We start from the raw sequence: 11,679 nt of genomic DNA, 5'->3' as shown, positions 1-11,679 counted from the left end.
CATTCCCGGGCCATATGTCCTGGCTGCTGGCAGACAAAGCAGAGTATGCCGCGGTCATCCCGGCCGGGTGCAAATCGAGGGCGTGCTTCATCACGCACAGCTTGGGCATAGCGGTCGTCGTGTCTTGGGCGCGAGTTCGCTTGCGGTCCGTACTTTGTGGCCGGTGGGACCCCCGTTCGCTTTTGCGTCGACGGGGACCACACCGCCGCACTTCGTTCCGGCTTGATATATCCACCTTATGGACGTGGGTAATTTCCTCGTAATTCCCGCTGATCTCGAACAGCTTGGTTGGCCTTCTTCGCATGTTTCGTAATGCGGCGCCCTTGGTCGTCTTCTTCACGGCCACGCTTTGAACCATAGCTGTTTCTTTGTTGATTGACCATGTCCACGTCATGCGTTCGGCCGAGCTGTTCTCGTAGGATATCCGCAAAGGCCACCAGATCGTTCGCCGGCACGGTCTTCATTTGCTCTTCGACTCTGTCGCGGAGGTACCTGGGTGTGACACGTGCTGCTACCACCTTCACGAACGTTCTCAGCATGGTTGAATCTTTGAGTTGTTGACGTAAGCCGTTCTCGTCGATGACGTCATCAACCCGCTCCATAAATGACACCAGGCGACTGGTCACGTCTCCATGGGGGTCGACACTCAGCGCCCGGCAGTAGTTTTGCATGTCTGACTTGGTGGGTGTCCACTTGGTCGCTGGTTGTCCGACGATTTCCATGATGCGGTCGCGGTAGTCATCCTCACTGAGTTGTTCCACAGGCACTCGCCAAACATAGGTGCATGTAGCCTTCAGGAGGCTGCGGTCAGTGGAAGGAATCCACCCTACTGCACTCCGACGCCACTCGCCACCCATGCGTCGCGCATTTGCCCGTAGCTTGTCCTCATATGTCTCCCGCTTCTTCACCCAACTACTAGGAATGTTCTGTCCATACAGGTGATCCGAGGGGGTTGGACATCTGTCACCACCAATGAAGGTCCACTGGAGTTGAAGTTGCCCCCATCCTCCGCTGCTTGGCGTCGGTGGTCCACTCGTAAGAAGTCCCCATCCCGAACTGCTTCGTAGGGTGGTGTCCAGCATCCGCCGATCATGGGCCGCACGCGCTACTTTGGCATGGTCGACACGCTTCTCCTTTGGGGGACGATTGGCTTTGTTGATTCGCCGCCGCTCAGCTTGCTTACGCTGTTCTTCTTGGTATTCTTTTTCTTCTTCCTCGCTCTCAGGAGTACTGTCCGGCCGATTTCGTCTCTCCGCACGTAGTTTAGCTCGAGCTTCCGCCTTTTCTTCCGATCGCTTCTGGGCATCGGACTTCTCTGGCGGCGGGTAGTCTTCGTCAACATAGGCGCCTTCGATTGGGGGTCGTGGTAATTGTTCCCAGTTCGGTCCCATGGTTTGTCCACCATATCGCCGCCGCGATTCATCCCAGGTGATGGACACCGCTCGCGCGCTACCCGCTACATTCTTCGCCGCAGCCAGCTCTTCCATCGCTTTCCGAACTTCTTCGCTCTTGGACTCTTCCACAGCCGGCAGCACATCCGTGGTCCCTCCAACTACCGGAACCAACGGTGGCTCCGTCACTGGTACTTCCTCCTCAGTTTCGCTGCTCGCAGCTGCTGGCGCCGTTGCCGCGGCCTTCGGCTTCTGGGCGTGATCTTTTGAGTTCTTCGCCATTGCTCTCAGTTCCGTAGGTCACTGGAACTAAAGTATACTTTGCGTTGTTTCCCACGCCAGTGCCAACACAAACAACAAAATGGGGGAGTGCCGACTCCCTGCAAACCACACACTTGATTGACTTGAGGTTAGCACGACGTTGCAGAACCAAGAGTGAGATTCTGGCAGTTGGCTGGGACAGGTGTTCTGTTTTCTTCGTCCTAGTACTACTAGTAATACTACGCCTTTTCGTGTCGGTTCGCCAAGGGTCGGCACCCGGTGGCCTCGGTTGAGGACCACCTGTGTCATGGCGGGACTTGGGTTAAGTCGCCCACCACAACAAGCGCAATGTGTGCCTCGGTCCAGTCTTGTACTCTCCCATTACGCTTTGCAATCCACGGGCGAGGACTTCGAACTTCTCGTCAAACCCGTCGCCGATGGGTTCTATATTGTCTGCGTAAGGGTACAGGACGGACCCCACCCATGCGTGAATGTCGAGGTACCCTTCGATTTCTTTGTGCTTGGATATGAGAAAGTAATTGATTCCCGCGGTTTCAGGATCACTGAACACAGATGGACCGGGGTACGTCTCGTCGTCCTTGGTAGGGCGTTTGGGGTCGCTGTAGAAAGATGGCCAGTTGCGGGTTAAGTCGACTTCGTTGGCATTCTTGCGCTGGGCCCGATGGCCTTCTTCCCATGAGATCTCATAGCCGTCGACGACAGGCACAAAGTACAAGTCGTACTCGTCGGCGGCCGTGGGTTTGTTGTTGGCAATGTCATCCAGAATTGACGCGAACGAAAACAGAATCGACGACCCCGCGACCCATTCGCGAGCATGTTGCAGGGCTTGAAAGTACAGCAACTTCGAGTTGCCCTTGGTCAGCTTGTACCCGTAAATCGTGGCCCCCTTGAACGTCTTGGAGATGGCAAACTTGCTCAGCAAGTTCGGGTTTTGGGCGACCGAAGTATCGATGAACTCGTTGATTTGGTCGACGGTGCGGAAGCAGTTGTGGAACGCACTGGTCGAGTACTCTCCGGCCTTGAGGGACGGGATATAGTTGGCGTTTTCCTGGTGGCAAGCGCGGTTGATGTCGGCATTGCCTTCGTTTTCATCCTCCTCCTCGGGCGATCGACCGCGGCCGTCGATGTCCGCGATGGTGTTGTTGGTTTGAGCGGTGGCCACCGCCGCGAAGAGGGCAATGGCACTGAGGAGGGAGAACTTCATGGCGAAATGAAAAATGAGGAAAGGGATTGTGGGCTGCCTAAACGCCCTGGAAAGGGTTTGTGGTGATGTGATAGGAATTTGGATGGAATTCTCAGACTGACTGATCCATGGGCGTATAATGGCCTTGGTAGGCTTGTTTGTGTACATAGCCTTGGGATACATACTGGTATTCCGAGGTCATTGTTGGAGTGTGCCACTACGTGTTACGAACGCTATCGTTGTGTTCACCGATGGAAGGATCGAGTGAATGATATCAAGTGCTTGAACATTCCCACTTTGGAATTGATGATGAATTTGCCTTCTCGAGGGGAGGAAGTCGATGTGTCGAATGTCGAAGTCCCGCATCAACTCGTCATCAACCACGCGGAGAAATTTTCGTATTCATCGATCAAGATGGACGATAACTTGAAGCAACGCTTTGTGCGAGCATGCGCCAAGACGAAGGAGTTTGAGAACGAAGACAAGTACGAGAAGAAAGATGGACTCTTCTTCGTGAAGTCGAAGGATCAAGTGTGGATGTTGTGCGTTCCAAACGACGACTACCTCAAGGGCGAGATTATTTCGCAGAGTCATGCCACAAGCACCACAGCTCATCCCGGCGTACGGCGAACGCAATTGCACATTGCACAATGGTGTTATTGGAGCAGTCTTGAAGAAGACGTGAAGCTCTAAGTTGGGGTGTGTGAAACTTGTGTGCGATACAAGTCAAGCAGCGCCAAGGCGAATAGAAGAATGATCCCGATCGAATCGCCTGAGGAATGTTGGCACACAGTTTCGATGGACTCATCACGGACTTACCAGTCTCGAACGGAAAGGATGCGATCATGACATGTGTTGACAAAACGTCAAAGGGTCCTGCATACTGTGCGACAACGTCGAACGTCGATGCTCTCCAAAAAGCGAAGGAGTTCTTCGATGCAGTCGTGCGATACCATGGTTTGCCCGTAGTTATCATCAGCGACCGAGATTCCAAGTTCACGAGTGAATTTTGGCAAGAGTTGATGAAGATCATGGGCGTCATGCATTGCATGATGACGGCGGGTCGTCATGCAATGCATGACGCCCATGATCTTCAAAGTGATGGAGCCACCGAACGACAAAATCGGAACCCTCGAAGATGCGTTGAGATGCCAAGTCTCATACTTGGGTCACGACTGGTCAGAACATCTTGGAACCATCGAGTATGCACATCAAGCCTAGTTCAAGCGTCAACGGGGTTGACACCAATTGAAGTGGACACGGGAAGAAAGTTACGCAACCCAGCACTGAACGAGATCGAGGCACTAAACGAGTATGCAAAGAACTTTGCGGAACACCGCAAGAAACTCGTGCGCATGGCACTTGACACCTCGAAAAGCATAAGCTCGACAAAAGAACTAATACGACAAGAAACGATCGTTGATAGAGTTCAAGGAAGGCGATTATGTGATGCTGGCGACGCGAAACATTCCGTTGAAGCATGCTCAAGTCAAACACAAGACTGAATAGGCGTAGCTCGTGTCACAATTCATTGGGCCGTTCAAGATACAAGAAGTTGTGAATGCCAATGCGATGCGGTTGAAGCTGCCACGAAGCATGAGCAGGCTTTACGATGTCATTGTGGATCGCTTGATGCATCATGTCCAAAACCCAGAACGATTTCAAGGAAGACCAATACCCAAAGCAACTCCTATCGATGACGCGGGAAATGAACTGCACGTCGTTGAAGGGCTGTTGAAGCAACGGCAGTTCAATCGGAAGAAAGAGTACTTAGTCAAGTGGCATGGTTTGCCCGAACACGAAGCAACTTGGGAGCTTGAGCGTAGTATCAAGCATATTTCCCATTTTAAACGATTACTTGAAGAGCTGCGTTCAAGAATCCAAGCTGCCAAGTTGACAACCGGGGAAGAATGTAGCGATGGCAAGGTTGCCGACCAAGAATACAGCTTGTCGCATCGTTAACAAAATGATGGCAAGGCTGTCGAACAAGCTAAAGATTGTCGCACCAGTAACGGGCAAAGCCGTTGAAGAAGCCGTAGAGAAAAATATTTACTTGATGTAGTTTAGTATATATAGTATACATTTTCGTCGTTAGTAGTTTAAGACGACAATCTAATCACTTTCCAATTTACTCTGTGAAGCTCGCTACCGTTACAGCCTCGTTCTTCTACTGCTCGTCGCCGCACCGATCGATCACCCGCCATCGAGTCCCCGGCACCAAGAAGTCGAAAAAGCGAATCACGCTTGCTCTTACCACCAACGCAGATGGCGCTGACATCGTCTATACGCTGTTCATTGGACGTGCAGTGCAGCCTAGATGTTTAAATCGACACACAGGTCAGCAACTTGGTTTTTACTACCATTCAAGCAAGAAGGCATGGATGAATAGAACGATTTTCAACACGTACCTCGGTGCCTTGAACGAACGAATGGTGGCGGAGGACCGCAAAATCTTGATGCTCGTTGACAACGCGCCGCCACACCGTTTAGACGACGAAACTGCTCTGACAAACGTACGTACTTCAAGGTACTACTCTGTTCTCGTATGACTGTCCACTTGTTTGACTTGATTAAAGTATACCGGCTAGTTTTAAAACGTCTTGGTATTTGTATTGACCTCGAGCAAGACATATTGACTCGGAATTTTTATTTCTTATTTTTATACAAGCACTGACTCAACTTGTTCTTGGGAATTGACCAGTGTAGATGAATCGCATCTTACATTGAATGCCGTAAGTCAGCAATGGTAGCTTCCTTGTCCATGTGTGGAAGTTTAGAATTATTACTACCATGCTCTTCAATGGACAATTGCATCACCTTTTGCAGAGTAATGAATGTCTTACATACTGTGTCTACTGGAAATTTAACAAAAGCATCTTCCACAGCTTCAATAAGTTCCCCGATTGAACGAGTACACTTTTGATACTGCAGACTTTGAATAGCGTTAAAAAATCCTAAGTCTAAAATATTTAAGTCCGGGCTGTTTGGCGGTTGATTCAACATGCTAACATTCGACACCCCTTCTTTTCGCAGCAAAGCAGTGGTAACTCGACGATGGGGACAGGCATTGTCGTGTTGAATAAACACACCACGTTCAAGGTCACCGACTGGGAAACACTCCAAAATGGCAGGCACAACTTTGCCGAGAACCATCGCTTCGTAAACATCTCCGTTGACATTTTCGGAGACTTGAATGAGGGTCCCGGTCCCTTCGGCCGATTCTTGCTTGTTCGCTGGGCTGCCACAGCCTCGACAAATGGTCAAACGCCAATCTTGCCGACGAAAACCACCTTCTTGTTGTGGTCGAAACGGGGTCGGGCGACGGCGGCCAAAAACATCACCTTCGTGATGAGATTTTTGGACTTTGCTCCACGATGCACCATTTCTTCATCGTCATACACGTAAAACTTTCTTTTGACCTTCGTCAAAAAGAACCACTTTTCATCAATATGCACAATTTCGCATACTGGCGAAAAGATGACCGCCTTTTGAAGGTCGAAGAAAGCTTTTCGCAAACTCCAGTCGTATGGCGTTGTTGTTATCCGTGAGGAGGGGTTTGATGTAGCTTGATCGGCCCTTCAGAGTCCTGACTTCCTTGATGCGCCGGAAGAGAATTGCCTTGGGTATCTTGCTTTGTGCTTCCAAGGAGCGCAGAGTTTGGCGGTTGAACTGGGGAACAGCTTTTACTGCAGCTTCAATTTCTTCATTTGTTCTTAGCCTTGGGCGTCCAGAATTCCCTAATACAGTTTCCCTTTAACATTTAATACTTGTATATATTTCGTAAAAATATCATATTATAGAGAACTTACCCTTGATTTTCGACGCAACCACAGCAACGCCGCCATTGCTCCTCTCTGAGAGGCGTCCTAGGTCCTACAAGCGCTTGACCGTCCGTGGATGACAGTGAAACCGCTCGGCTATACTCTTTTGTGAACCGTACGGAAGCTCGCCGCCAACTGAGCACTCCAGAAGCTTGGCGTACATTGCGCAGCGTTGGTCGGGCTTCAAGTTCTCCTGGGCTTTCTTGCATCGTTCAGGCGTCGGGGCGAACGGGGCATTTGTGCGAGGCATGTCCTGATGAGTACTAATAGGCTATATATGTTTTGGAGGCGTTAAGTGGAGAATTGAATCCTCACCGTAAGATTCCAATGGTGGTCAACCGACCTCTTTGAGGGAGCATAAAATTTGAAGCAAAATGTTTCAGAAAGCGCTGAAACTAGCCAATCAAAGATGAGTTCTTGCGCTTTCTGGGTGCATTAATCAGCGACACAGAACGCTCAAAATTAAAAAAATCCCGCCAATCACAAAACAAGTGGACAGTCATACGAAGTAGTAATTACTCATTTTTGCCATCGCTCTATTTCAATATCCTTAAATCAATACTCCGGCCCTCACATCGATTCAAAACCCATTAACCAGAATATGCAAGCTGAAATAGGCACCTTGCGAAGTCCATAAATAATTCTGAAATTGTAAAGTTTCAATGAAATTTATCTTCAAGTTTGTATTGTTGATTATTATATTTCATGTGTCTATCTATTTTTGGAATTCGCAAGGCAGGTCACCTTGCGAACTCAAATTATCCAATTTGTCCAATCAGATGCCGTGAAATCACGAAAATCGCTGCGTAGATTCAACACAACCTGTTGCGATATATTCTACTCCTGTGATGGCGGTTGATGCAAGGAGCATTGCGATAATTATGTAGGCTGTGTATGAGACCAAGATCATGCGATGTGGTTCAGTATTCAGGACTCGGTGAATTTGAACAGGTCTAGACTTCAGTAACATCACCACTTGCCTACTAACCCAATGAATATGGTCATCCCTCATTCCACCATCCAGTCCGTGTCGATGCCGTACACCTCCTGGCTGGTGTGATCACGTTGTTGCGCGGGCAGGTGGCGCAAGACGTCTTGGTGGTACCCATCGCAAGTGCTAAAGCCATCTCTTTAGCACTTGCCATGGGTACCACCAAGACGTCTTGCGCCACCGGGTCGGCCCACCAGAGCCGCCACGACATTGCGACCCAACTGAGCGCACAACATAATGTTAGCTGTAAGGGGAGAACAACATTCGAAATAGTCAGAGTGAACTCATCAGTGCACAATTCTCCGGAGCAGCATCACACAAAGCTCAGTTCAAAATTGTAACCTCTTCTGCCAGTGTTATAGCCAATCATGTGTAAGAAACGAATTATGATGGACTGTGATTGGATATTAAAAGGAGCAAGGTAGCTCACCTTGCGATTCCATTAACAAGTCATTGAAAAGTTCCACTGATTTTTACCCGAAATACTGTTTCAATGAGGGAATTATTACATCCGGATACACCTTTTCGCCAGTAGCCTTGTAATCTCCGTCCTACCCCCGGTAAGTACATGTGATGGTAAATCTCCGGGGTTTACTGTATCGCTAGTGGTTAGCTATCGCAAACGACTGAGATGCACTTAACCCCTACTGTAGTAAGAGGTGAGGTGGTTTGAGAATACAAAGTTCCAGATAAACCTGATTTAAACAATCGAGCAAGGCCGAAAGTGCCAATGCGCTAGAGCGCGTTGTCGCGGTCGCAGTTGCCCAGCCATGCACCGGTGCAGCCGCGGCGATCGGCGCTGGGCCTAGGTAATGAGGGTTCTTGGTGACCAAGCCCGGTCAGTGTTGCTCAAGCAACTGGCGCATGTGTTTTGTATGGGATGCTCGGCTGAGCGCCGCACCATACGAACAGGTCTGGAGCGATGCACTCAGGTAGTGCCAGTAGGAGGACCGATGATACACTGTAAGTGGCTATCGCTGAGGGGTCGCCCTTCCAGCTTCTTCACTGCCGTTCGCATCTTGTCGAAGGCTTGGAGGTTGACATCCAACGATATGTGAGGCTTGAAGTTGAACGTGTGTAACCGTTGGTAAACGGAGATGGCCGTTGCATGTTTTTGTTCGTCGCTGGAGAACTTCCGCCGAAGCGACGAAATGATGCAATGCGCACGTTCGTCGCGAATTCCGACAGCGGCATTCACGCTGGACCATGGGTGACAAGGAGGCGTAGACCAGCGCGTATGAGTGCGCGATGGCCGTCTTCTCCAACTTGGTCAACTCATCCACGTGGACCTCGCGATCGCCTCTTCCGTCGAGCGGTTGTCCGCGAGCCACTCGGTGAGCTCCGGACCCAAGGGTTGGTGGGCGTCGAGCGTGAGTGGTAGGAGCGGCGTTGCGCCGGCAGGCAGTGCTGCCGCATCGGCTTGGTGCAGCCGGATGCGCTTGCAATCATTCAATAGCACCTTGTAGGCACGACGGAGTCCCTGCATGGACGTGGCCGTCTCGAATTGCGCGCACTGAGTCGCCATCTCGGTGAGATCCTCACCGGCAAGGATGACGGTAGTGAGTTCAAAGAACCACTCGTCGAAGTTCTCGGCGCCGAGGAGGCGCTGCGTGAACGGTAGGACAGTGCGAGAGGTAGCGGGTGGAAGGCTCATAACCAGTTGGAAGGGCAGTAGGCAGGAACAGGCACTTGGCAGGCAGAAGGAATAACTGGAAGTGAATTACTTCTGACTGGAAAGAACCAGCCAATCAAAACTAACTATGATTGATCACGACATCCAATGATGTTCCGTGACCAAATGTCTGCGCTGACTTCTACTCTGAGGAAAAGCCTCTAGAAGGCACAAAAACCTCCTACACAGCTAGCAGACGCTGCTACCTGACTGACAGGGCAGTATCAGAACAGGGTGTCCACTGTTGTTTTTACCCGAAAGGATGGGCTGCCATCCCACCTGGCGAATTACCCCAAGGTGGTGGTGGTCGACGCACTCAAGGCGGACCAAGCGGCCACCGCGGTGGCAAACGCCATGGCAAAGGTGGCGGGCGCGGTGGAGGAACCGGAACATCCTTTCTCAACACTGTTCGCCAAGGTTACGCATCAAGCGGCCAACCCGGTTACGCATCAAGCGGCCCACCAGGCTACGTTCCCAGCGGCCATCCAGGCTACACCAGCCTCGATTACGGCGCTTATCGCGACGATCAACGCGGCCATAGCCCGTTTCGTCAGTCGGCCTCCCGCTACCGCAGTCGCTCAGGTGACCGGTACCGCGACTACCGCGACGACAGCGGCACCAACAAAGACGACCGGCGCCACCGCAGCCGCAGCCGCAGCGCGCCGCCGGTCGACCAAGGCTACGCCCAACAGGCCTCCACCCCCCAGCGCAGCCAAAGCCGCAGCGCGTCGCGCGGCTCTATCCGTACGTTAGTGTCGCAGAACACACGTCAACAATGTGACCAGACTCCGTATTTACGTCTCACGCACACATGCCGGCATTTATGCCTCGACATATTTTAGATGAACAACATTCACATGTTTCATTTACGGGACTAAAACAGTCGACCGACAAGTCAAGTACATCCAAAGTACTTTCGACATTATTACAGGACTTCAGTCCGTATTTACGATTCGCTCGATACAGTACTACTGTATCGCGATCACTTGTATTTACGGGTACTGGATGGGCACTTCATGTGTCTCCAACCAGCCCGGTTGTCAAAGAGCAAAGTCGATCCCGTCACTGGACGGTATATTGGTGCATCCAAGCACTCCACTTTCCATCGTGAGCGGTTCATCACCTTCGAACTATTCTCATCCTTTGCTGGTGCAGCCGACGACCACCAACTCCGTGTCATCGGCCGTGGCACAGTCCGACTCGAGGTCGCTGGCATCAACGACGACACATTAGTGATTTATCTGCAGGATGTATATCACATCCCAGATTAACACTTCAATTTATTTTCCGTGGGTCGTGCAATACATATGGATCGACATAAAATTGTCTCCATCACCCCACAGGAGTGGACTGTAGCCACCTACGACGGCGAGTTCACCGCTACCTACGACGAAGCCACCGGGTTGTATGTCATTGCGACGCGGCTTTCACCGAGCATCGCCGACCCCACATCGACCGTCCTCGTGACGCAGTCGAGTGCACAGGGCACTATGCAATGGCACCATCGACTGGGCCATCCAAGTCATGACAAGCTACGCAAATTGCGGCGTCGTTCGACTGTATTTGAATTTCCTATCTCTCGGCAGGCCATCATGGCCCATGCTTCGTGCGACACATGCTTAAGATCGAAGTCCAAAGTACTTCCCTTTTCACGCAACCAATTGCTCAACTCATCGAGGCCTCTGGAACGAGTGCACTCCGACGTGTAGGGTCCAATCAATATCCCCTCTATCTCTGGGGTCGATATTTCGTCACGTTCATCGACGACTTTACCCGATACACTTTTGTGTACATCATGCAAAAGCGCGCGGACCTGTACGACAAGTTCAGCGCATTCTGTCGCGACGCACGACAGCGCTATCGCTCCGACGTCATTGAGCTTTGCTGCCATCACTCACCACCCAGTGAGTTCGAGGAAATCCAAGCGCTCCAAATGGACAACGATAAGGAGTATGTTAAACTCGGGGTCCGTATTCAAAGCGAATACGGCACCCGCCTTACGTACACGAATGCATATACCCCGACCCGGGAACCCTGTGGCCGAGCGGCGTATGGGCATCATCGTCACCATGGCTCGCTCAATGCTACTGCATGGTAATTTACCACAGTTCTTGTGGGGTGAAGCCATTTCCCACGCAGTGTTCCTCATCAAACTACGTACGTTTACGCGTATTTGGCTGTGTAGCGTATGCACACGTCAACATACCCATGCGTGTGAACAAGCTGTCTCCCCGAGGCATGCTGTTCATGTATATTGGCTTACCCGAGATATCTCGAGGGTTCAAGCTGTTCAACATCGACACACATTACGTGCTTACAAGCCGCGATGTGACGTTCGT

The 11,679-nt window shown here is 51.0% G+C and overlaps 2 protein-coding genes across 2 annotated transcripts; both read right to left on the bottom strand.

Moving 5' to 3' along the window:
• Window positions 1-1,974: 1,974 nt before the first annotated feature.
• H257_14783 (hypothetical protein) lies at window positions 1,975-2,877 on the bottom strand (the record flags this gene model as incomplete). The annotated part of the gene is made up of 1 exon (XM_009842669.1): window positions 1,975-2,877. One exon carries the CDS (start codon window positions 2,875-2,877, stop codon window positions 1,975-1,977), a length of 903 nt encoding a protein of 300 aa, XP_009840971.1.
• A 4,769-nt stretch (window positions 2,878-7,646) lies between these two features.
• On the bottom strand, window positions 7,647-7,879 carry H257_14782 (hypothetical protein; the record flags this gene model as incomplete). Its single annotated transcript, XM_009842668.1, has 2 exons — window positions 7,647-7,657; window positions 7,720-7,879. 2 exons carry the CDS (start codon window positions 7,877-7,879, stop codon window positions 7,647-7,649), a joined length of 171 nt encoding a protein of 56 aa, XP_009840970.1.
• Between the last annotated feature and the right edge of the window lie 3,800 nt (window positions 7,880-11,679).

Source organism: Aphanomyces astaci (genome assembly GCF_000520075.1).
Source record: "Aphanomyces astaci strain APO3 unplaced genomic scaffold supercont1.62, whole genome shotgun sequence".
NCBI lineage: Eukaryota > Oomycota > Saprolegniomycetes > Saprolegniales > Verrucalvaceae > Aphanomyces > Aphanomyces astaci.
Note: the sequence above shows the minus strand (reverse complement) of the source record. Positions and strands in the feature narration are given on the sequence as shown.